This window comes from Anser brachyrhynchus (assembly GCF_964034855.1).
Source record: "Anser brachyrhynchus genome assembly, chromosome: 16".
Lineage (NCBI taxonomy): Eukaryota > Metazoa > Chordata > Aves > Anseriformes > Anatidae > Anser > Anser brachyrhynchus.
The window spans coordinates 10,105,290-10,131,417 of record NC_137734.1 but is presented as its reverse complement, the minus strand read 5'-3'; the positions used below and the strand labels follow the sequence as shown (position 1 = coordinate 10,131,417).

The window sequence follows — 26,128 nt, the reverse complement described above, 5'->3', positions numbered from 1 at the left end:
TCATTTTTAATAATCAGGATCAGACCTTTTCTGAGTATTGAGGCAACAGCAAGATATTAGGAGCATACAGTTTCATTCAGACTCCATTAGTTATTGAATCCTGTCCAAAGTTAAGTATTTCAAGTGTTTTGGGAGAAACTCACCTTTTTGTTTCAGGATTTTGACAATCTCCTTGGATGAAAACCCTGAAATGAGCAGGCTCTAGTCCTGCTTGGTAGCTCTCAGAGACATTGGTTACATCATTTTCTCTTGGAGCTGTTGCTCGTGTGTTGTTGAAAGCCCTGCAGCTGATGAGTGCTTGCCTGAACTACCAACAGGAATCTCAGTTCAATTATCACACAGGCTCTCTGCACATGGAAGAGATTAATTCTCATAGCCACAAACAGAACGAACGCTTTGTACTTACTATCATAATGTAAGTTCATGCTGAAATACAGGGCCAGTAACCAACTCCTTCACCAATAAATTCACAGTTCTAATAACCATGTGTTTTTACAGCATCTTGATCCCAAAGGATCAAAGAAACATTGATTTATTTAGCTTTGGGTCCCATCCCCTGTTGTTCTCTCTTTTTTGTTCTCCTTGCTCCCCATGAGCTCGAAAAAGCCATATTTGAGAAGAAGTCCGACTGTTGTTGTATAGTCCACAGCAGGGAAGGACACTGCAAAACCACAGAAAAGAAGATTTTAGCCAGTAGAAACGGCAGGAAGTGTTGTGGGCAGACAGAACACAAACACCAGATCCTGCTTTGGCCAAGAGGCGACATCAACCTATTTAAACTGTCCTGAGGTTCTTAAGTGATGATAACTGCTTTGAAAGTTCAAAATCTAACATGTTAAAAAGTTGCACTATGCCTGCAGCAGTATCACTTTGCTCCTGTGTAGAGGAGTTCATTGAAGACACCACTGATCTTCCCCAGAGATGGTTGAGGTTGCAGCTAACAGTATTAGCTCAAGGCAGTGAAGTCAAGAAGTGGTGGTGGAGTGTCTGATGGAGCAGTATGCCTAATGCAGTCAAGGTACCAACAGCGGGTGCATTTTGGCCTTAGAAAAAGGTGAATAACGCTCACAAGGAGCATTACTGCCCTATAGGTGAGCTTTTGGTAACATGATTGTGTCCCCAGACCTCTGTAAAGGCCCCTTGTACAATTGTAAGCATGTGCTGAGACGTCGTGGCACATCTGTAAGTGCTCCCTGAGGGCTGTTAGGATTTATACCCCAAGGGTTTCCAATGTTGTAGGACTGGCTGATGTTCTCATCAAAAGGCCAACCCCATACAGGGTTTTTGAAAATGTGAATGGACAAAACTATTTGGCAAGTATTACTAAAACTACTCTAAAAAGGTGTTCTGTAATTCAGGAAGTATTTGGTGGCTGTTGTGTTACAGTAGCAGGTAGAGGTTCCAGCCCCATACTGCATGTAACTGAAGTGCTTCCTGACTCAGAATATTTATTTCTCATGAGGGGAGAAAAATGTGTGGAAGAACAGGGTGGACACAAGATATAAAATTGCTATGGCCAGGTAATTATGTTGTTACTAAGTAAACCAAATATTTGTTTTTTTTTGCCTGTGACTTATACAGCTTTGGGACAGCTCAATAATTCCTCATTGCTGAAACATCCTATTCCTAAATGTAGAAATCCTGCTTCTGATTAAACGGATCTTATTTTTAAGAGAAGAATCCCAGGCTGAGTAGCTGCAACTTTCACTGTTTTAAATATTTTTCAATCCCATCTTAGACCAGTGCAATGAGATAGTTATTAGTTATACTCAGGCGTATGTGTCTGCCAGAACTAGCAATTATTTGGGGAAAACCAAATTGAAACACTGGAGAGAAAAGAAAAAAAAACAAAAACACTTTAAGCAATTGGCGAAAATTCTTTTCTGGTATTAGTCTAAGATGTTTATACTGCTGAAGTATATTGTCACTTCAAGCCGTGCTTTGTTTGCTTGCTTACTGCTGTCTAGGGTCTATAAAGCACAGGTTGGGGCCAGTACTTGAAGCAGCATTTGTTGCCAGCAAAAGAGACAGAAAGTGTTGGGGAGAGGAGAAAAAGCTGACATGTTTGTATGTTTAAGAATATGTTTTTTTGCTTAGGTTTTTGGAAAGTCCAAAAAATGCTGCAAAAACAGTATTACTTTGTCTTTGTGGATGGGAATGGCAGAATAACATACACGTCTTTTCCTGTGCAGATAATGTGTACTGGGAAAACTGAACAAAAAGAATAAGAGTTAATATCTGTAGCTATTACCAAGTCTGATATTTTCTCCCACGTCTAACAGTGCAAACCTTTATCTGTCATTTGATCTGTACTGTCCATAGGTCTTTTATATACACAGAGGGATTTACTGCTTTGTAATCAAGCTGCTGAAGAAAAACGTTGTCCTTTTATTCACTAGGGATGACTGTAATAAATTAAAATGGTTTCCCATTAGCCTTTCCTACTTAGGGGAACCACTTAAAATTACTTTGGACTTTGCCCTTGTCTGACCTCCTCACCTTTGCTCAAACATTTCTGCTTCCAGGAGTGCAGCAGTGTTGGTCCTTGAGCCTTGCTTCTCTGAATAAAGTTACAAATCGTTTCAGGCTGGAAGCAGAGCACCAAGGTGGAGCCCATTTGGAGTTAAATGTTGAGTAGTTTTAAACGCCTAATGCAGCATCTAACTTGCAGGCGACTTGTGGCATCACAGATTGCTGTTTGTGTCAAGAGCTGATTGTAACTTAATTGCATGAATATCATTCAGTAAGACTGTGTGCATGCAAATGAAGATGGGTTTGGGTGTTTTTTTATTACTCCTCTGAGGTTTTTGTGGCAATAATGGCTTTACCAGCTTGTGGAAAAAGCTGTGGAGTTGCAACAACCAAAACTCAGGGGCCTGTTTGAGCACAGCAGTACATTTAAACAAGCATATGGGAAGTTCTCTCTTGCTTTGCTTATTAAATGCAGCTAGGGTTATACTGATTTACAAAACAAACCGCAGGATTACAGCACCTGTTTGGTCAAATGTTCAACTATTGTTTTATAACTGATAGTACACTAGTGTTAAATATGTACACATTAATCAGGTACGCTAAAGTAAAAAGAAAGTAGAAACAGCTCTTAGACAGAATATATGCAGTTCTGTTCTGGATTGTCAGTTTTAGTTATGAGATGAACGAGAGAGCTAGAGTTTTTACTGAGTTGCCAAATCTTGTGTCCTCCTGCCCGTTCCTTCTATTTGTATTCAGCTCCTAAGGTCAGTTTTTGTGCTCCTCGCTGGTGTGGAATTGTAACTTGAAGGTGGTTTGAGAAGGTCTGGGCGTGGTGTTATAATCTGAGGAGCCTTGGAGAAGATGCTGCTCTTGTAGCAGTGCAGAGAAATACACGGCATCGCTGAATGGAATTCTTTCACAAATTACAGTAGCATAAAGTGCACAAGGAGTGGGTAGCAGAACAGTGATAGGATTGAGAAGTTCTTTTTAACGACATGAAAATCACTCACACATAGAAGCCTGAGCAGATTGACTTGTATCTGTGCCAGGAAAGCCTGGAGTGCTGGCCCAGAACGACTCTGTGGCTGTGGTGTGCAAGGTAGTGCAAATGTCTGGCTTCGGAGGCACTGCTAGTGGAAAACCCCCGGGGTAATCATGAGCTTGCACTCCCTGATAGATGGCATGTTTATTAGTGTTTACAAATGAGTGGCTTATTTTATAGACAATGACGCTGGGTAGAGCTCCAGCTATGTCTCAGCACACCCATACTGGAGACAAGTAAATGCACTAGGGAGGGAGATAACCAAACCCTTCAAAAACCAGCACACTTGTGGGAAGGTAGTAACTGAGAAACAAGCTCAAATGGCATTCTGCAAAGGTATCTTGTAGTAGCCTGGTTTTACAGGAATTGGTAGATAATGTCAGTCTCTGTGTTTCAGGAAAAGTTCCAAAGCTGTCCTATTCTCTGCTATTCCAATTTTGAAATATTTTCATTAAGCAAGGGCTAACTTGTCAGAAGAGAAAAAGCAACCACAAGACTTTTGGCTGGTCACAGTGAAGATCTCACGTCTTAAATATTTTCAGCTATCTGTGATTATTCCACATAGGTAAAAATAACTCATAGTCTGCATAAATTTGAATAAACAGAGGGAAACCGCAAGCTGACTGCAAAAGTTGCTTAAAGAAATAAACCATACCCTGTGTGCCATCGATCAAAGTCATCAAGTCACAACTGAGGGCAGTTTGGTATCGCCAGCATTTTCTGGTCAACAGGATGCTGAGACTGTGGCAACACGTGGTGGTCATAGGTCAGGCTCAGGTACGTTGTGTGACGTGGGGAATATCTGCTTAAGAAACGTGGAAAAACCACTGATGTTTCTGATACTATTTTTGGAATCTCTATTAATGTATCTTGGGCCATTGGGGTGCCAAGGGCAATATTGTGAGCAGCTGAGAAAAGGAAATATGTTGCCTAGTTTTGCAGTCATTAGTGCGCACTTGCATCCTGGGAGGAGGAGAGCAAGACCAGCAGAGCGTTTGACCAGCAAGGCTTGTCCCCATTCCAAAGCAAACTCTCAGATTTTTGCATATGAAAGTATGCAAGAATTCATAACCTGACCCTCTGTATTACTTGTGTGTATACATAGGCTGCAATTTAGTAAAGAAATCCTTGCTGCAGCTCCCTGCCTCAGCACCATCTGGGAGCAATGCAGAGATGAGAACGCTCTTAGCAAGAGATTCAGGCAAAATCACCAGTTTGCACGAGCTTATCGCTGGTGAGAGAACTGTCTCTGGCATTTCATAAATCATCAACAGTACTAACATGCTGTTTGGAGATTTGTATCATTAGCAAATTAATCACGTTCAGGAACACTCCCGTAGCAGTGTTGGATGAGACACTGTGCAACGCCTTTCTGCCAAATAAACTGCAGAAAGAGGGGCCTGGGGGATGGGAGGTGGAGAGGGGAAATCAGAGCTCAGCTTTCATATTACCTCAATGTTGTCTTTGATAGCAGACTTTAAAAATATTTAAACAAAATGACAGTGAAAAGCTTCTTCAGCATTCTGACTTGTGCTGCTGGCAGAGTATGATGGAGAAATACTTCCAGGTTCTGTCATCTTTTGTTTCTATCCTCGCAGGGAGCAGCCACAAAAGTTTGCTCACTGGTCTTCCAAGTGTGTAACATCTCTGCCATGGCCCAGCCCTGGAGTGCCAACGCTCACCAGGCTGCTTCACGTAAGGAAGAGTAGAGAAGCTAGGAAGTGCAGTGTTTATACGGACCACAGGAAAACCCCATTTTGGAGTGAGAAATAAACGTGAAGTTCTGCCCACTTGAGTGCTCCTGTCTAAAACCATAGAGCTTTTCTTGGCATAAACCCAAAGTTTTGGTGTAACTGAGGGTGATCTTGCCAGCCTGTCTAGAATTTCATTTATACACTCAGTTTTTCTTAGATTGATGCAATGTTCATTCTGTTTTTCCCTTGAATTCGCTGAGCTTCAGTTTTGAATTTTAAATCCAATGGTAATATTTCCCATGCATTGCACTCTAAAATACATACTTGGATAAAAGTTTCCATACAGCAAAGGATAATGTTTATACCACTGCTTCTCTGATGTAATCTCCTTTCCCCTTTAAAAAATAAACAAGCATAGACCACATATTAAAGCAAACAAACAAGGTGCTGGACTATTGAATCTTGCCAGTTTTTAATCGCTGGGTGTTACCTGCAAGTTTCGAGCTATCGCAGTACAAAAGACCAGCAGAACCACTACATATCTAGATATTTGATAAACTGTGTTGTACATAGATTTTAGCTGGCTTTTTCCTTTGATTACACTTTCATACCATCCATCCAAAGTTGAATCCTTTTACTGAGGAGCAATACAGCCAACTTCAGCAGCCAGAAGGTTATACTATGTTAGTCCACAGCCTGCCACTATCTCTTTTGTGTTGTGGCATAAGTCAGGTAACTGCCATTAATGACTAAACTTACAGTGTAAATTTTCTGTTTCACACTAGCTGCTAGATTAGTCTTCTCAGTTCTTCTGCTATGCCAGTGGATGCCAGCAAGTCTCAAATTTAAATGCTTTTTGATGCTTTGTACAGCACTGGCCACATTTATAGAGCTCAATTGGACATATGCTATATTGTGCTTAATAAACTACTTTTTAAAATAGCCATGATTCAGCTGCTTGTATGGAAAAATGTATGCTTAGCTTTTGAGAAAAATCTTAACTCTTACAGCTCTCAGGGGCAGATTATTGCTTTTAAAACTTAGACTTTTGCTTAGAGTGTGTACATGCTTTTCAAAGTATTTGTCCCGTGCATTTACTGGCAGAGCGGTGTGTGACAGGACAAGAAAAAAGTTCCCTCTTTCAGCTAGGTTTTATTAACCTTTTTCCCAACAAGCCAGAAATTTGAGGTCTTCTGGGCAGTCCCATGACAGAGGGAAATAGGAGTGTAATTCTTGCGGAAGCATGTTTTGTTTGTTTACAAATAGTACTGAAAGGGGGGTTGTGTGTGTTTTGTTGGTTTGTTTTTGTTTTTCCAGTGCACAAAAAGGAATAGAGATTGTGGTTTTCAGTAGTATTCCGTGAGGTTTCCATAGGCCTTTCTCATGCCTGTGTCTCAGGAGCTTTTTTTTTTTTTTTTTTTGACTTTTTTGCTCACTGATTTTGTGTCTCTCAGCTTCCTCTAGTTCCTAGGCCAGGCTTAGAAGGAGAAGTTCTGGTACAGGCTGTCCTCTCTTGCAAGTGCTTGCGGTTTGGATCTTTGTCGAACCCATTTATTCTGCAATGCCTATTGCTGAAAATGTACCTTCAGGAACCATGCTAGAAGTGAGAGGTGCAGGACTTTCAGCTGTTACACCCCCAGCACTAGTTTGTGAAGAGAAGCTAAACGAAGGGAAGCTGGTTCTCTAATTGTGGCATTTCAATTCTATGCTTAAATTTGCAGCTGAGCTGAATGAATTCAGTTTCTGGGCTCCTGAAGAATCAAAGTCCCCCAAGCAGGCACACAGGCAGTCTTTGTGATGACAGCCTGTAAAACCAGCAGCTGTCTAGGGGTTAGCAGATTGGTTCTGCTTAATGTGAACCATGGCAGGACATGTGCTAACGGAAGATGCACAACATACCTAGCACCTATTGCTCCAGGGTAAAAACAGACCAACTGGAGTAGAATGACTGGGAGAGAAGAGTTATGCAGCCATCGTGAATTAAAAGGAGAATTTAGCCGTGCAGAAGTTGGGCGTAGGGAAAAGGGGTTATGTGGTCTAAGAGAAAATAGGAGTGCGAGATTTACACTTCTGGTCTGCACTGAAAACTGCAGGCAGTATCTGCTCTCACCATTGGTAAAAGAGTGGAGAAAGTAGTAAGGAAAGTCAAAAATACACTAGTTTCATGGTATTTTTAGTAGGTTTAGGGTTTGGCATTTATATAGCTTTCTCCCGTAGTCCCTTGTGCTGATTTACCCGACTGCAGCCTATTATCTGCATGGTTTTGAGCTCAGCTTACTCAGAAGTGAAAAAATACAGGAAACCTTGCTTTACAGAGGTAAACAGAGGCAGGCAGATTAAATATGAATTGTCTCTGTAAGATGCTCTGGTAACAGGAAACCTGTGGCTGACGTGGAACTGAATACACGTCTGCCTAATGAGAGTCCTTACCATGGGAGTGTGGCTTCAGAATTGCAATTTCTGAGAATACCACTTGAGAAAAAAGTAACTTTTTACATAATTACGGGGTTTTTGGTGTTAGCATTTTAAGATGGCTGTTTAATTGTTCAGGGGAATTCATGTAGTACTGTAAGTCTGTAATTTATCTGAGCTGAAACCCCTTTACTCCAATTTTTGTTTTGTTCCATGCAGTAGTTAGTTGTTTTTTTGTTTGTTTCTGCTATTATTTTTTTAAAGGAGGCACACTTTCCTTTTTTCTTGTGTTTCACTAGTTACCCGGACTACTATTCTGGAAGGAAGGGAGATGAGCAACTGTATTTCCTTTGGAAGCTAAGCATCGTGTTCAGATATTTTGCTCAGTTGTTGATTTTTGGTAGCTCATATTGCAGTAGCCATGGCAAACAGTGGGGGTCAGCAAGAGTATCTTTGCATGTTGCTTATGAGTGAATTGGTCGTGTCTGTGCCATCCTGTAGTAGCCAAAGGGAAGAAATGACTTTGATTCTTTTGTCTGTTGTAGAAGTTATTCCATCAAAGTGTTGGAAAGAAGCTGTGCCAAAGGCGATGAGCTGAAGTTAATGCGGTGTCAGGAAAGGCATCAGCTGTTGAACCGGGCTGTCGGGTTCCTCTCCTAGGCTGTCGAAGGGGAGGGCCTTTGAAGTCCCATGCGCGTGGGAGAGTTTTGCCTTTAAGCTAAGGATATTGCAGATCAAATCTGAGTTTTAGGCCTACGGCAGTCACCTTCTTAACGTCATATGTAAGCTTCTTCTCAAATATCCAAGAGGCTGAAGTTTGCTTTTGCTTGCAGCTGGATTTCCTAATCTTTGGAGATGATAAAGTTTTCTTAGATTATTTGAAGGAACTCGAGGTAGCTGCCAATTTCTCTGCTTGCAGGAGGTTTTCCAGAGCTGCCTTGCAGTCCTGTAAATGAAGCCATCATCTCTGTTGCCACCCCAAATCCTGGCTCTTTTGTGTTTATGGCAGTCCCCAGGTTTGGCATTGTGCTCGAGCAGTTGCTGTTGACAGCCAGGCTCGGAGGTGATGAGCTGCTGGACTGGTGATCCCAAGGGTGAGTGGTGTATAACGTGATAGGAGGAAACTGCTCTTTGGTGAAACAAAAAGGCTTCACGGTGCTAGGTTTGTCACTGCAGCTGTAAACATCTGGTAAAAGACAACATGGTTTGTGGTCATTGAAAGTTGTCTCGGTTTTCAGATTTGTCAGTTTTGTTTGGAGAATTTGAAGCCACCGGGAAAAAGTTGGGTCATGGCAATCAGATCTTCTTTTTCTCAGTTTGTTTGGTTTTGGGGGAGGTGCAATCAGATCTTCTTTTTCTCAGTTTGTTTGGTTGGGGGGGGGGGGAGTGAAGTTTTCGCCTTTAAACTAAGTCTTTCCTTTCATGTGTGTGCAAGTAAGTTGGGACAGGAGGCTGTAACTTTTATATGCCTCCCCATGCAAACAGCATGTTGGGTATCCCACTAGGAGTGCTTGTAAGTATTATTTATGAAAATTGCATGGTTACTACGGAGGTTCAGATAAATAGCTTGAAATCTGCTGTCTGCTTTTAGCGTTTCTTTAAGTTTTAGTACTAACCAGATTGGCAAAAAACTCTTAAGACACCACACACATTTCTGACTTCTGTGCAGTTTGTCTGCCTGGTGAAAGTGATCCCTTGTTTGAGAGTTGGGTGCTTGTAGAGTTTTAGAATTTGGGGTGTAATATGGGGATTTCCTGCTGAAGGAAATTAGTTGCTTGTTTGTGTGTTGTTTTTTTTTTAAGATTAAAAAATAATAGCAATTGAAAAATGCTGTTGTTACGTGGCTGCCTAGTTGTCTGCATGAAAGAAGGTGTCATCTGGCCAGTTGCAGGCAGACACACGTCCACATCACAAATCATCAGAGCCTCGTGTAGAGCAGACAAAATCAGCCCATGCTCCTTCACTTCAAGTCAGTAGAGAGAGAGAGTGGAGAAGAAAACTTGCATTTCTCTTCTCCATTATGTCTGCATTTAAAAAAAGGAAAATCCTCATACACACCTATTTCCAGAGCACTGCTCCAGCATCACTGACTGGAAGCAAATTCCCTCTCTGGAAAGCATAATTGAAAAGTACTGGGAAGAGAAATGTGTTGAGACAGATCCGTTCCTGTGTGGAAAAAGTATTTTTGTGTGAGTGATCTGGCGTAACTTGCGGTTGTGCACAGAGGTTCTCCTGGCTGATAGGTAGCTGGTGGGTTTTGTGGGCTCGCTTTGGTGTGATGGACGTATGAAAGGCACTGCTATGTTACCTTTGGTCCCAGCTACTGCCCTTAATTTTGACATGCCATTGTAAAACCATTTACTAAGTGCTAGATTAAGTGGTTAGCTAATTGGCATCTTTGTTCCAACAACAAAACCGTGGCCTTTCTCAGCATTTTTCCATTTACTGCTCTGTATGCTGTTTATGGCAGCAGTGGCAAACCTTTTCAGTGTGTCTGCCAGATTTATTTTAAAGATCATGGTGTTTGGTGCCAACTCTAATCTCTCCTGGTGCCAGACTTGGCTCTCACAGCAGCAGTTCTACATTGTTAGGCTTTTGCAACCGTTGCATTACATCACCCTGAAAGGAGGAATAGGGATTTTAAAAATTCCAGTTATTCAAATACAGTTGTCACAGGGGGGAAAAAGAAGGCGGAAACCCAAACTCCTGCAGTTCAAATGTCAATGTCCCTCTGTACTATGGTAAGTCATTTGAAGCCTGCCTACTATCGCAGAAGGGCACCTTCAGGAGGTGCTTTTCTTTCTCAGGTCAGACTTTGCAAAGTAAAACTAGGATGTCTGTGTGAATGGCATTGGGTTGATGCATTTGTCATTTGATGTTTTCATGTCCATGCTGCTCTGTGGTGTATCAGTGACTGGATGGCAGGATCGCTGCAAAGGTTCTCCAAAACTCTTCCTTGTTGGATAATATAGTCTGGTCATCCCTGTAAAAATCCCTCCATCTTGAAAATAAATCTGATGCTATCAACTTTCTGATCTTGGGCCTGTGTTAGCTTTTGCCTGGGCTTCAAGAAAAAGATTCAACATACTGTCACACCAAAACTCTTGTGAAATCAGACCTCAGCCCACCTGAACCCATGAAGTGAATCAAACAGTCCCATTTCTTTTTTCCATGTTATTTTAGTCTGACTCTCAAATGCCCACAGAACCAGAATGTTAATGGAATGAATATTAAGGGAAATACCATATGAACATTTGCTCCAAGAAAATTTCTTCTCTGCTTAGCTGTTTTCACGCTATTAGTGAGCATGAGTGACAAATCAAAGTGCAGTTTTTGGTCCAGTATTGCTTTTCATTAGTTATTTCTCCTAACATCTCCAAGATATGCAACAATTGGACTGCGTTACTTTGCTCACTACTGTTGTACTGTAGCTCCTAAAATGAAAAAAGTCTGCTCCATAGACATGGCATGGGAATCCATTGCCCTGGCAGGCAAACTGCCCTTGGACCAGCTAACAGGGCTTGCATCCCACTGGCACGACAAATGTGTTCAATCAGCAATTACTCAGGAATCACGGGCTCTGATTTAGTGATTCTTCAGTGAAGACCACAGCAAGGAAACCCTAAAATGGAAGAAAAATAAATAAATGCCCTTCCCCTGCCATGAAAACCCTACACCAGATCTATCAAAGATACAACTAGAGAAGCCAACTGGGGGTATGTGAGGGGGTTAGTTTTTGTTCTTCCTTGTGTGTAGTAATGGGTTACCACAAAGATATTTAAATTTTATTTTTAAGTATGAGGAGCCGAGGGAGGCTGCTTAGATTCCAGACTTTGAGACCAAGACAAAACGGTACAGGGTTTTCAAACATATTGCTCAATTATATTATATCTCCAGTTTATTAAGAAAGTGTCTTCAATTTTAGGGAGTCCACAAACTCTGTTGCATTTCCTTTTGATATGTAGGACATCAATTACATTTTGGATAATGAGGCCAGCGTTTGTGTTTTCCCTCATCAAGGTACTTTATAAATAGGTGAGAAGTATCATGAATCTTTAGTATACTGAAGCGTATTTTGGTTCTGCATCCTTGAGAATGAGCCGCGGACTGACAAGATAGTCTTCCCTTCCCTTACTGGGGGGGAAGAAGAGAATCCCAAACAAAAAAAAAAAGATGCTTTCAGCATTTCACACACAAAAACAGACCTTCCTCTTCGTTGTCTTCTCTGGTCTCCACTTCTGGAGCAAGTTTGACCTAGGGGATTTAATCAAGGAGAAGGTACGTCATTCTCACTCCGGCCTCACCTGTGCTGTTATGCTAGACTTTTCCCTCATATCCAAGGTCCTTTTACCAACTTGCATTTCATAGTTCTTTTCCCATAGCTCTTTTTGAATTATTATTCCCTGAATGTCAGTCCTTTACAGGCTGAGAACGGAGGTGCTGACACAAGCCTGTTATAAAGGGGCAGCCTTACCTTTCTCACTGGGGTTTTGGAGTCGCTGCAGGACTCTGACAGGTTTAAAGAGTAAATCAAAAGGGTGAAGAAATTCTCATAGTCTGGGAATGGAGAGCTTTTAGACCAAAAATGAGTGAGAGAACATGCCCTGAAGGACAGCTCTCGTGCCTCACCTCCGTCTTGGCTGTCTCGCGTTCAGGACAGTCATTATTCATCAGCATGGATATTGGTACTGCAGCAGTGTAACAAATTTCACTTGTAGATATCCGAGCACTTTCCAGCCCCTAAAAAGAGCTTAATTGGCAGTTTATACTGTGTTTCCCAGTTTCACAGAGGCCCTAATATAGCCCTGAGAAACTTGTCCAATCTCTTAGTGACAGAGCCTAGGAGCAAAACTGAAAGCTCAATTCTCCGTTGCCTCCTTGACACGTCTCTTCGTAGCTGGCGTCAGAGCCAGCCGCGTAGCGGTGAGCAGCTTTGTGCCTCACCTCGCTGCCGTTCGCAGGGGTGGTGAGCAGCCCTGCGGCACGCTGGGCTCTGGGGTGTGCAGGCAGCTGAGGCTGCCCTGGGTGTCCTTCAGCAGGCCAGGTTTGGTCAGGGCTGTTTAAGAGAGTCTGGATTATTCAGTCTGTCTTGTTTTCCCTGGATTATTCACATGATGCAGCACAAAGCTAAATGTGATAGGTGAAGATATCAAGGCCAGCGCAGACTTTGGGTTAATGTATGTTTGGCTAATGTGAGGGCTAGCACAGGCCTCTCCTTCCATCCATGCATAAAAAGATGTTTTATGGGGCAATTTTTAGCTGTATCTTGCCTGTGGACAGCATGGATGCTAACATGCTCAAGACCTGCGCATATTTTTCTAAAATCTCCTACTGTTGATGTAGTGGTGGCAGCAGTGCTGAGTCTGATTGTGGTCCTGTTAGAGGGAACAAAATATTGTGCATTGTTAGCTGGAAGAACTCAGTAGAAGCTGCTTTCTTTTACTTTGGGATAGGCTGCAGCCCTAGGGAGAACTTTATGTATATATTTTTGTTATTGCTGTTTATTTAGTACAGCAGTACCTGGAGATGAAAGTAGGAGCCTCTTGCACTGGTTGATGCTTGACATACACAGAAGAGGGGCACTTGTCCTGAAGTCTGTAGTCCCTGCAGAGGAGGAAGGCACACAGAGGTCAGGAGCACAGTAGACGCAAGGGACTCGCCTCAGGTTCAGCTGAGTTACCAGGGGCAGAGGGGGGAGAAGGACCCAGTTTTCCTGATGCTCAGCCCAGGAGCTGATCTGCTGATCTTCTGCTGCAGAACTCAGTTGTGCCACTTCACACCTGTCTGGCGATGGCTTTGGTGTGCTGTTGGCACAGTGCTTTCCCTCCTGAGCCCTCCAGGACTCGTGGTAGCTTTTTTGTCTCGTTCTGCTGTGCATAGCATGTACATTTACACAAATTTTATCCGAGCACAGGTTCTTTCAGGCTGTGCTGTGGCTTGGCCACCAGAATCTAGGTGGGTGCACCCGGTGTGTCCCATGGGGGAAAGGGATAAGCAACTAGTATTAGGGATAAAAGTAACAAGAGGGCTTCAAGACAGCAAACCTTCTTGCACACTTCTGTAATAGAACCCAGAGGATTTCAGCCTGAATATCTAAGTTATCAGCTGTTACTTCCTCATTCCAAATCTCATTGTTTTCCTCTAAATCATATTTTTGTGATTTAATTTTAAGCACATTTTTAGCATTTCTGATTCCGAAGAGAAGGGATAAAAAGCATAGTACTTCAGTGAAAAGAGATGCCGAAGCAGTAACAAATAAATCACAAACTGCCTACTGCTGGGTCCAGCTCCTGAGAAGCCCGGTCGGTCTCTGGAGGCAGTCATTTTGTGTTACGGATGTTGATTCCGCAGCTGGAGCTGCTAAGTGGATTTCTGCAGCCATAGTCTGAGTAGGAAGACATGTTCTTTAACGGAGTTAAAAAGCTTGTGAATGTCACAGAGAAGTGTTGAAACTGAGAGAGATTATATGTACATACATGCACATACAAGCAATTTTGGTTTTCAAATGAGTGCTGATTATAGGCTTGTAGTGTTTCTTTACCAGCTTAATCTGTTCTGTTTGGTACTTGATTGTTCACAGGAAGAGAGCCGAGTAATTATATCTATTTTTTGGCAAATAGGAAGATCTTTTGCAAACGTTGCTCCCATTTAGCAAACAGGTTCAACAGGCAAGAAGCGCGTTCTGAAAAATTAGAGTTTCTCATTTTGATTTATTTTGAGTGAAATTGGTGTTGAAGTTAAAAAACAAAACACAGTGATTCAAAGCAATTATATAATGTATTTCCTGGTTAGGTTGCCAAATTGAGAGCTTGTGGCACAAACCCCATCACTTAGAAACTTTGAGCTACCTGCCAGACTGCGCCTTCATAACAACCAGCTGGGAAGAAAGCTAGCCATGTTTGGTTGTATTTGCACTCAAAGCCCTTCCAGTGCTTATTCCCACGTTTACCTCGGACTGCTCAATCCAAAGACGCTGATGCTTCCCCGCTCTGTCTCCCTTCAATCTGTTCCTGGGTTAATTGCATGAAGTGCGGGGGACCACAGCCTGCCTGCTCCCCTCTCAGCACCGCTCTGTGGCTGCAGCGTGAGGGTCGGGGAAGGAGCAGGAGTAGGAAGAACATTTATTTATTTGAAAACAACCTGCTTTCTTTAAATCAACAGGTCTTACACGAGAAACAGCATTTCTAAGTAAATAATAACAAAAAAAAAAGTAATTGAAAATCAGTCTAGAATAGCAGGTGATGGAGCCTGGTGAAGCAAGCCAACGCTTCTGGAAATGCAGGACTTCCAGGGAAACAAGGCATGCAATTATTTTTGCCAGTCCCAAGCACTCAAAAATCCTAAGGCAGGCTTCCCTTCAAAAAAAAGAAAAAAAAATGAAGTTGGCTCAAAACATTCTTCAGACAGGATTTTTCATCTTTTTTTTTTTTTTTTACTGTCTAGTCTGTGAGTTAGAGCAAGACAGAAAACTTCCAGTGAAGTAAAATTTTGATCAAAAAGACTTGTCTCATTCTTTAAAAAGGGGGATATATTTTAGTGCTGTTGGAGTAACTTGGGTATTTTTAAACAGTGTTCTCAGAATTTGCCAGAAATGGTCTGGTTTGTGGTCTCTTTTCTCAGTTATCTTTCTTTAAATTGTTTAGAGGTAACACATTTTTAAAAGTAATTTGGAAAATTTAATTTAAATCCAAGTCAGTTTTTTTCTTTTCTCAGTGAAGTAATTTTAGATGTACACAATTATTATGGAAAAGGGAGAGCTGTTTCTCATTGTGATTTTTTTTTCCCAATTTGTTCCTGAATTAACAAACTAATTAGTGATCAAGGTCTTGGGTGCTTGGGCTCCTGTTTCAAGTTTTGGGTTGGTTTTTATGTTTGTTTATTTGTTTAAACTGAAGCAGTACACGTGTATCTCTTTCAGTTTATTAGAGCTGTACCTTTTGTTGAAGTAACCATGTGGCCAGTAGTGGACTAACCAAAAAGGGTTATGTTTCCAAAGACCCACTAAGACTTGAAAAGGGGGTGGCAATATGTGCCCAAGGGCAGTGAGCAGGGGACGTGAAGTCACTGCTCTGCTGGGTGTTGCTTTCTGCCAGGCTCTTTCAGAAAGCAAATGACATCCTGCTTCATTCAAAATGAACCTTTGCCTTACTGTGGACCTGACACCACTCCCAGCTCCTTCTTTGTCGTACCTAGTTATTTTCATCGACTCTCTGACCAGTGGTGGCAGGAAGGGTTAACTGTGCCCTGATTTCTGGAGCAGCCTCGATACCACCCCATTTCATTTCTCACTTTGGTCTGATATGGCTTTTTTTTTTCCTGGTTTATCTATCACAAAACTTTTCTCCCCTTCCTTTTGTTTAATCCTCAGCCTGAGATATTCTGTGCTGGAGAATAATGCTCCTAAGTGCCCCCAGCCCCAGATGCTGCCCTACAAGCTGTACTACTATGAATCCTCGTACTTTGTGTGTCTGTGTTGGGCTGGGCGATGATAAATCCAGACAGGCACTGCTGCTTTTATTGTGTGATTACGTCAGCGAAAAGCAGCTCTCAGGAACATAAACAGCCTGAGGCACGCTGCCCTGCAGGTCACCTTGAAAGGATATCTTGTCATCGTGGCTGTACTGTCGGTCTCGTACGTGAGCGTTTTTGCCAACTCAGGTTTAACTTTATGCCCCTTCAGCCTTTCCTGCATACATCTATCAGCTGAACTTGTGCGTGAGCTGAGAGGCATTATGCGTCATGGGTTTCACTTGCTGAAGCGTTTTTCAGTTCTTAAAGTGGGAGGAACAAAGGATCTATTATGTTATCGATGGAGAGAGAGCATCAAAACCGTGCGAGGAAGAATGTACTGACAGAGGAAGTGAAATTACTTTCCTCTGCTTGAAATGCATGGAAAGATGTAGCCAAAATCTTCAGGATGGGAGGTTCCCTGCTGTTCTACCACCTGGAAGGTGACAGCAAGATAATAGCGTTTTCCCTGCACTGGGAAAGCATGGCTCCCAGATATTATTAGGAGCATAATTGTGCGAACTGTAAATCTTAATTCCTGGTGAAGATTAATGAGACGTAGCAGGTGCTTTTGAAAAACTGACCTAAGGAATAAAAAACAACAACAAATCTGGTATTTCCTAGGAATTAAGGAAAGACAAACATTTAGGATTGGGGCTTTTTTGTTTTGTTTCTTTCGATCAGAGGGAGTGAGAAATCAGTCTTCTCACTCTTTTTTTTTCAGTTACCTTTTAGTAATTCACTTCTAAAACAAGTAGGAAATCAGACTGCCTTATTTTGTATGACGAGAAGCATGGAGTCGTAAAGTTCCAGCTTTCTACTTAGTAATCTGCACCATTTTTGAAGGAGAAGAAAGGTGAAAACAGTTAATCAAATAATGAAAACCAGATAAAGTCATGGAAGCAAGACAAAAATGCAGCCCTTGTAATTAGACTGCAGTCTCTGTCTCTACTCCTTCTCTTCCCAGCAAAGCTAAAGCAGAGGACTTGGCTTGTACCAGCCCTGCCTAGGGCTCTGTGTTGGCATATGCATATGTTTAGGAAGATCGAGTGGTTTCAGCTTGTATTTGGCCTCTAGCCAGGTATCAGTAAAAATTGAGAAGATCATTACGTGGGGTTGTTTCAGGGAGAATCATTTCTAGATCTGCCTGTGTCCTCACGAACAAACTTTCTTTGCAATTTCTTACTCCCTCAAAGTATCTTATTTCTCTCATTGTAGGATCTGAGAGTTATTTCCTATGGCAGGAGTCCCATCTTTTGTTTCTTACCTGCTTCATTCTGCAGGGCTCCTAGCTCATCAGTTCCTCCACTGATGGCAGACGCAGAGCTTGTTCTCACAACCAGGTCATCTTTTTTCCCCAAGCTGTCTTCTACTGCTGGTATGTCCTCTCTGAAGTGTCCCATCGGCCTCCCAGGCTCAAATAACCTCTTACAGGCTGCTGCTGTTATGGGGCAAATGCTCTGCTCTTCCTTGCTCACATTCCAACTGAAAACTCTCCAGGCAGACTCCCATGACAAAGTCCAGTGCCTCCAGAGTAGAGATGGAAGTGCCGATGGTCCTGAGATGTCTTTAGTGTGTTGTGAGGAGGGAGTTGCAAAACCATTTAGAGCAGCCTGAGAGATGCTTTAAATTATGCCCGAGCAGCAGAGGCCCAAGCTTTGGAAAGAATCTCCTTCATCTCTTGCTGGTGCCTTCTGGCCTTTCAGCTGTGCTGAGCAGAGCTGTGGAGTGGTTGCATGTGCCCACAACACCATGGTGGTTTCCTGTTTCAGCCTTTCAAAATACCATCCATCAAGCTGCTATCTGGTTCTCATCACAGCCAGCATCCAGAGCGCCTTGCTGACTCAGTCTGTGCTGGGCTCTGCTTCGGCATTGCACTTGCACCTTCTTTGAGTACTTTGCTGGAGAGACAAGGGACTGCCCCCTATATTAATCCTCAGCTCATGTTGGAGTATTTTGAGCTGGGGTCTGGCATCACTGCCTTCAAAACTTCATTGTAAAAGAAAATGTGATTTGTAAATTACCCCAACACCTTGACCAAAAATTTGAAACTTTAAAATGTTTCATTTGGCATTCCAAGCTTCAGAGTGACTGCAGTAGGCTTTTATTCTTTTTTCTTCCTAAACATTCCTGAAAAGAAAAGGCTCTGTTCTTGGCAGAGATTTTGTGGGCCAACTTTAAGGGCAAAATACGTTTTTTTGAGTAGGGGATTCTAATGGAAAAGCTGAGCACCAAATTCACACAAGGTTCTTCTTAATTATAGACGCCAAAAGCTCTTCCAGATGTCTGTCAGCCCAGCATGCTAGATGCTGCCATCACTGGTTTTAATAAAAGCTCATATTCAGCAAATTTACTACTGATTTACTGTATATTACTTAAGCCAGAAAACTTTTTTGCTCTAAAAAGCAAGCAAATGAAGTCCTGATATTTCCATCAGTTGTACTCCAGCATGTCATTCATTGTGCTAACATCCCATCCACGTCACAATATTTTACAGAAGATTTTCTGTAGATGGCCATAATTAAAACTGGAATTTCAGAAACTCCTGTGAAGAAGTACATGAGCAACAAATTCATACGAACAAATTGGTAAATGGTGCATGCAAAGCAAGCAAAGCCGCTAACAATGCAAACGCGTACATGACGTGCGCGGCCAGACAGGCTTTTCTCTGGAAAGCTACCTGTTTGTACACGCAACTAATACACACCCTAAAGAAAAATGGAAGCTGGGGAAGAAAAAAAAAAGTTTTAAAACAAATACAGGGAAGGGTGACTCTGAATATAAAAGTGATGGGAACAAAACAAAGAAAAAAAGCATCAGAGATTAGCTAATGAAATCTCTGAACAATGATGTAATTAAAGTGCATTAATCATTATAAAAGATCATTTCCCTTTAAACATCTGCTCCCATTTGCTTGGCAACAGTCTGGGCAGTGTCATGAGTGATGGGGTTTGGGATTGTGCTGAAGGGCATGTGTTACCTGAGAAACAATGTGCAACATCCCCAGCCTGACAGGAGCTGGGATGGCAGTGCTTTTCCTAGATTCAAGTGATAGTGTTAAGGAAATAAGGAAAAAATCAGACATTGTTTACAGGGGAAAGGAAAACCTGGTATAAATCTGAACCCTGCTTTTCAAGCAGTGCAAGCAAAATTTCATTTTGGTGCCAATGGATTTGAATAAAGTAATTCCCTGGGGAAAAGAGGCCCTGTGCACCTGCTGCTTTCGGGGGGAGCCTTAGGAACCACAGGGGCTCATAGGAGAGACCTCGTTCCTGCCCCAGGAGAAATAAGGCCCACCACATCCTTCCTGACTCCTTCCTCTGTTGCAGCCTGGCTGTGCAGGCAAAAAAAGTGAAATTAGCCATTTTAGGAAAATCTCCTTTTCCTCAGGCGCAGGCAAAGAATGCTGCCTGAAGAAATGCTGCCTGCCAGCCTGCGGCTCGGGGCCATCCCCTGCCGCCCCTCCTCTGAGGCTGCCTGTGGAGCTGCTGTGTGTGCTTCAGTGCAGCCGCTGCCTGCAGGTGCGGCTTCAGAGCTTACCTTGCCACGGTGCTGCTAGGGCTGAGTGACGTTGCTGATGGGCTGTGTTTTGTGTAGGATTACGTCCAGAGTACTGGATTCCCATTTTAGTGCTGCTGTTAAATTGTATTGCTTAGGGAGAGATTTTTAAAGCGAGGGGCAGTTTTGGTATCCTTGTACAAATCTGAAGCCTCATCGCATTTTCATGCATTTGGTTTCATGGGCAGTGATGCAGGCACGGTTGGTATCCCCTGTGCACCTGTGTTTGTATTTCTGTCCTGCTCTACCTTAGCGTCTGTGTCCAAGGCAGGAGTTGTGCTGCTCTTACAGGGACACGCCTGAAGGTGGAGCGCTTTGAGGGGCTCTAGCACCAAAGAGCCAGCTGTGAAGCAATAATACTTAGTTCTACACTAGTCTTGCTTTCTTAGCAAATCTACAGGGCACAGCAGTTGGGGAGTGTGGATCACACAAGTGGCGGATCCAGAGCACTGTATTTCTACCCTGTTGGTCATTCACTGCTGACTTGAGATCTCCTTCGTGGCAGGTAATCAGGCAGCCTTTGCCAACCTCTGGACTTGATGCTACACTGATGGCAAAAATGCACATGCCCACACGGATTTCTAAGGGAGGCAGAGAAGAGGAGTCCAGATTCTGTTTGGAGAAAGGAAGAGGACTGGGGCTGTGCACATTGTACATAGTTATGTCACTTTGTTCCCCTTTTTGGCAATTCAGCAAATTCCCAGAGGATGGGTGCAGAGTGTCTTCACAGCTGTTAGGTAGGGGAAGTGAAAATGAACTCAGCTTTGGTCTTTGCTGTTCAGTTACAGGTAAAATATTTCATCTGATCTGCACCTGTTAATAACAATACTTACCCTCCCTCACGGAAACTTGCAGTCTTTATAAAAGTGATTGGAGAAGTTCAGATAAAAAGTATGTAGTTTGTTCTCTGATTCTCAAAACTGGTAAAGTCATACACTGGTTTTTAAACAAACAAAAAAATCAAAACAAAATGTCCTCGCTTCTTACAGAACTGCCTAGATTAGTGCTGCAGAGGCCCAGTGTCAAGAGTTCAGATTTCTATGCTGTTGTCTTCAATTTCACGATGGTTTAGGCGTGCTGTACAGTAAGTGCTGCGCCTTGCTACTGGCCTGCTGCTGCTGTGCCATCTCCTGTCTTCATAGCTCAGTTGGGTCCTGACTGAGAGCAGGGATGTGCCAGCTGCCCGTACAGGCAGTGTGTTTAGTGCTACCAGAAAGGGGAGCCCATGCAGGTTGCCAGGATCTGCTCGCCACCATACCCCTTCTCTCCCATTTGCTCTCGCCTGTTCTAAGAGCACAGTTAGGCTTTTTGAGGACCTGCTCGATGTGACTGTGGGAAGTGAAGAACATAGCACCTTTGGGCCCTTTTCACATAGGTTTCCATGGCATCATGTGTGTTTTAGAGAAGAAGGGAAGGAAGGAAGGAAGGAAGGAAGGAAGGAAGGAAGGAAGGAAGGAAGGAAAACTGGCAACTTTAGCTTTAGATTTTCTTTGGCTGGTGGGTTCTTCGTAGTTCTAGCTGCAGCCACTGGCTGTACAGTAAACAAGGGCAGAACCTTGCGGGAGTAAAGGTGCCTGGGAGGCTGGCCTTGCGTAAACACCGTCATGTATCATGCAGATAAATAACACACAGTTTCCTTGCTGTACTCACTTAGATGTCTTTACCCAGTCCTGCAAACATAGGTACGTAGATCTTACTGCCATATTCTGGTACCTATCAAAAACATCCAACACTTCAAAGGAAGCAAGCAGCTCTGTTTTAAGCAGGTTTCTTTGGAGCCCGCTTCCAGAAAGCTGCACAGGTGGAGTTAGGCACATATATCGAAAGCTGTGCTATTTAGATGAATAGGTGTGTTCACGTGTATAGGGTCTGAAAGAATGATTTATTCAGTCTTTTCTTGAACTCTTTGTGATGCATAGTTTGTAGGTTTTCATTATTTTGTAAGCCGTGTGTGCACATAAATAACTACATTTTTCTTTGGAAACTCAAATGCTATATGACATAGATTGTTCACTTGAAAGTTTCAGTTAAATCAGATGAGTTTTTTTATGTGAAAGGGACTGTCCTGGTATCACTGCCACCTAATGGTCAAGACTTTGTAGTTGGGATCAGTTTTTCAGGGTATATCCAGCAGATAGCAGGATTAGCCCAGACACCTAAATCTCTCCTATCACAGGTACCAACCTTATCTGGTAAAAATACACATTGCTGTTAACTGCCCTCAGATTCATTTTCAGCCCTTAGTAGTCTGGTCTAGAACCTCACTGGACACTGGTGTGTGCATCTTTGTGCTGCTAGCATGTAAGAAAGATGGAAATTTAATTTTTGGATGGCAAAATCCAGGAAGAAAGGGAAAGCGTTAATCAGATGGGTGTAATCTCCAAGGGAAAAAGTAGTTCATTGCAATTCAGCATTTTCCTTTGATGAAAACTTTAGTGAATGTTATTATGTGGAATTTATATGAAGCCTGGGTTTAGGTAATCAGCTTTAATATTTATACTCTTAGGGAAAAAAATTGAATCATTAGTAAGCATGCATAATTAATGAATAAATTATATTTTTTCTTTGTTTTCCTTCAGGTATAAGGAAATGCTAGATCTAGTGATACCACCCAGCCTGACTGTAAATAGAGAGTGCCCTGACAGATTGAAGCTTAACCTTTCTAACATTTATGCCACGGCTCCAGATGACATAGAAGGTAGGCTTCCTCTTTTGCTTACTGTTTGTTAGCTTTAGCATAATGTGTATGTATATGTAAAAGGAGAGCTGGCCACATGCATGGCCTCTGCTTCTGATAATTAGTTCTGCTGTGTAGCGAGTGATTGAGATTTTTATTTGAGAATATTTGTAGCTACTCCAGTTGTGGCTGAATTCTTTAGTTCAGAAAAGGTTTGAATGCAGACAGAATTGAAATGTGTTACATGTATAGAGGTCTTTTTATTGGAGGTGTAAACACATGCACGCATGTATGTATCTGTTCACTGGCATAATAGCAGGTATAAAATGTGTTTTGTGTAGACTTCGTACTTTTGGTCTAGACCCTACTGGAGCCCCAGCCCCAGAGGTGGCTTGAACATGAGCCCTGTGCTTTGGTGGCTGTGCTGCTGCTGGTGGGGTGTGGAGCGCAGGGGCTCCCAGGCCCAACAACACACTGCGCAGCCAAAAAAACATTTTGCCAAAGCAGCCCTGTGCCCCAGTTTGCATCACTCTGAGATCATTGCTATCATCCCCAAACGGTTTGTCCTGCTGATCTCTGGTCTGAAGTTTCACATTTGGCAGGTACCAAGGACAAATTCTTTCAGTGGTTGAGGCTCTGATGAAAATCTATCTGCTCTTCTCTTCCTCCTCCTCTTCCTCCTTCTCCTCCCCCCATCATACTGTTCAAGTGAAGGAAACAGAAGAATGTTAAATCTGCTAAAAAAATTATTGGCAAGTGATGCAGCTGAACTAGTTCTTGCTAGTACAATCCCAGCTATTGTTTGCTGCGGTCAGGATCTGTCAGCCTTCCTGTTGGAGCAGAGTTAGCAAAAGGCCCTGACTATTATGTTTTAGTAGTAGGTTTAACCCTTCATTTATAGGCTCTAAGAAGCCAAGGAGATGTTTTGCTTGCATGTTTGCTAAGGCATTAGAAATTGTGTGATTAAAGCACGAACATCATGACTGCCTATTTACAAGAGCAGTCGAAAGGATAAGAATCTAAAGGAAACATCCTTTTAAACGTATGTGTTTGCAGAAAAGATTAGAGCTAGAAATGATTTTTAAGTACATCATTTTGTAAACTCCTTGGTGCAGGAACTATTTGTTATTATGCAATATAATTAAGAGCCAACGGAATGCTTGTACCACAGATCAGCAATCTGTGAGTGACAGCTCATGTTGATAAGTTTCTTACAGAAATAATACACTATTTTTTCTACAGAATGATTCCCTGTGCTACCATGATTATGTTCTTTTCACTGAAAATAGTTATCGTTAATTTGGAAAACAGGAAAATACCCGTGTTTTTGTCAAATCTCAGACTGCCAGAGCTTTTGTATGCACACAAGTATATGCTCTGTATTACATAAATAGTTTTAATTTTAGCAAGTCTAGTTGCAATACTTACTTATGTAGATGTCTACTTAGATGTCTAGCCTGCTATTTTCATGGGTGCTTATCATGATGTGCAATCGTATCAGTATAATTTTCAAATACACATTTTGCCTGTAGATGTACACGTTTGGATAGAAACAAATAGCTTTAACCTGCCTTTTTTGACAGTGACAGTGGCATATTGAATATTCACGCACAGTAAATCCCTGTTTGGCATTCTTAGCACATATATTTACTCTGTATTTAGCTCTTTCAAAATTAAAAAATCTGAAGATATTGTATTTCTGAAATAGAAAAGAAATTAAGCTTATACTCAAACTGCCTGTTCTGCTGCTTTTCAAATGTAAAAAGCATTATATATAACATATTTCTGGTAATGAGCAACAGATTGGTAGAAATTATACAGATTTTGTTTTCACAATCTAAAACCCTAATTTTCTAAACTGTTTTCTTTCAGGTAAGTCAAAGCAAATTTTTCACAGTGAGTATGAAGGTGAGTCAGGTAAGCCCAGCTTTGGATTTGAAAGCAGTCTTTTTCTATACCTGGTATTCCTATATCTATAGTATAAATGTTTATGTACATTTATATAACACTATCTTTTGCCTTACTATGTTTTATTCTGCTTTATTTTTTTTTAAATACAAAACATCTGTGCCTCTTGCTGGGGAGATACATTACTGTTAGCCATATTGTAGACGTAGAGAACTAGGGCAGAGATACGGTGGGTTTTACTTTTCTCAGGTGCTTCTGGAATACAGGAGCATAGAGTCTTTATGGTTTGGTTTGTTACTGCCCATAGCATGTTAGAGGTGTGTAGGATGCACAGTCAGGTGTGAGTTTGTTGTGCAGAAGGGTACAATAAGAGGGGCAAGGCACAGAAAAGCATTCAGAGAAGGGATACCAAAGAGTGGGTCATAGAAGTTGATTTTATCACAGCAGCTACATTGGGATGAGTTAGTTCTTTTTCTTCTTAATATCCAGAGAGAAGAGGGTGAAGCAGGCGTCCAGCATAGCACTAGGAAAGACACTAGAGTACAGTGCATGGGTCTGTGGGCAGATGGGGTCAGTGTGCAGCACAGATAGACGTCTTCAAGTTGGCTTTTTCTCTTAGAAATAATAGTAAGCAGCAGTGTCAACGCAGTCATGCCCAGCTCACTCTGAAACCTGTTCCCCGTGGTCATCAGTGCCTTTGTTACCAGAGCCATTTTTCCTAGAGTAACTCAGCACTGCAGTAACATTTCTGATCTATTCTAAGAGTGGTTATTAAATACTGCAGTTATCCCAGAGAAAAGAGACAGGAGTACACAGATATATTTTTTTCTAATTTTGTTTATTTTTTATTAAGTGGTCTTTGATGATTTCTAAGTTTGTGGGAAAAAGGGCCTCTTTTTTGAGAAAGTGTGTGTTCTAGGTATTTTCATCTCTTACTGAAATATAATTCTTTCTGAGAAAATGCAGCTCTTTTTCAGTTTTATTGTTACATAAAGAAACATTACACAAATTAACATTCTAAAAGGAGAATAATATCTTATAATAAATATTATTTTGTTAAAACTCATGTACCTCCACTGGGGTTTTTCTATTTGTTCGCTTCCATAAGTGAACAAAGATTAAAATGCATTTTACTTCAATTTACTTTTTTTTTTTTGTCAGATTAAATGTTTCTCTTTTTAAAACTATTTTGATGTAATTTTCATGTTACAATGTAGAATGACAAAGCCATGTAAAATATTGTGAAAGAAGCTTGTGGAGGAAACAACAATTTTAAAAGAGTTAAACCAGGAAGATTGAATATTTCGTATGCAAGCATGTCAAAGCTTTTTGGAAATTCTCTGCAGGTTTATGGCATAACAAGTTACTCAAACCCATAGGACTGCTTGCATGTACTTAGATCTTATGTGTATTTGCATATTTCATTAAATAAAACATACTTTAAATGTTTAATTCACCAACTTACAAACTGCTGAACAAATGAAGTGATTCTGACTTGGATGACTTCGTGCTGAGGATAGCACTTCTGTAGCACTGTGGGTACATCCACCTCGATGCATGGGACAGCACTGCGGATGTTTTGTGCCTGGCAGTGGCAATGTGCAGGCAGGGGGGACACTCCAGGAGTCTCCCTTTCCACCCAGCGTGTGCTCCTGCGTCAGAGAGATCTTCTTTTCTGCCTGAGTTTGGGCGGAATTTCCTGTCCCATGTAAGAGATCAGATGATAGATGCGAGCACCTAACGTGGGGGGTGGTGGTGCTGTAGTCAGCAGAGAACATAATGGTTGATGTTCTTCTCCCTGGAGAAACTCTTTGCAATTAGTTTGGTGTGTTGATTGATAACTGCCAGCAGATAAAA

At 41.9% G+C, this 26,128-nt stretch overlaps 1 protein-coding gene across 1 annotated transcript in view; it reads left to right on the top strand.

The window, feature by feature from the left end:
* The window catches only part of EYA2 (EYA transcriptional coactivator and phosphatase 2), a gene marked incomplete at its 5' end in the record, with an annotated part of 97,602 nt that overhangs the window by 15,951 nt on the left and 55,523 nt on the right, over nucleotides 1-26,128 (top strand). Inside the window, 2 exon segments of the mRNA XM_080557583.1 lie at nucleotides 22,266-22,384; nucleotides 24,236-24,271. Coding sequence (XP_080413709.1) covers nucleotides 22,266-22,384; nucleotides 24,236-24,271 — 155 coding nt within the window.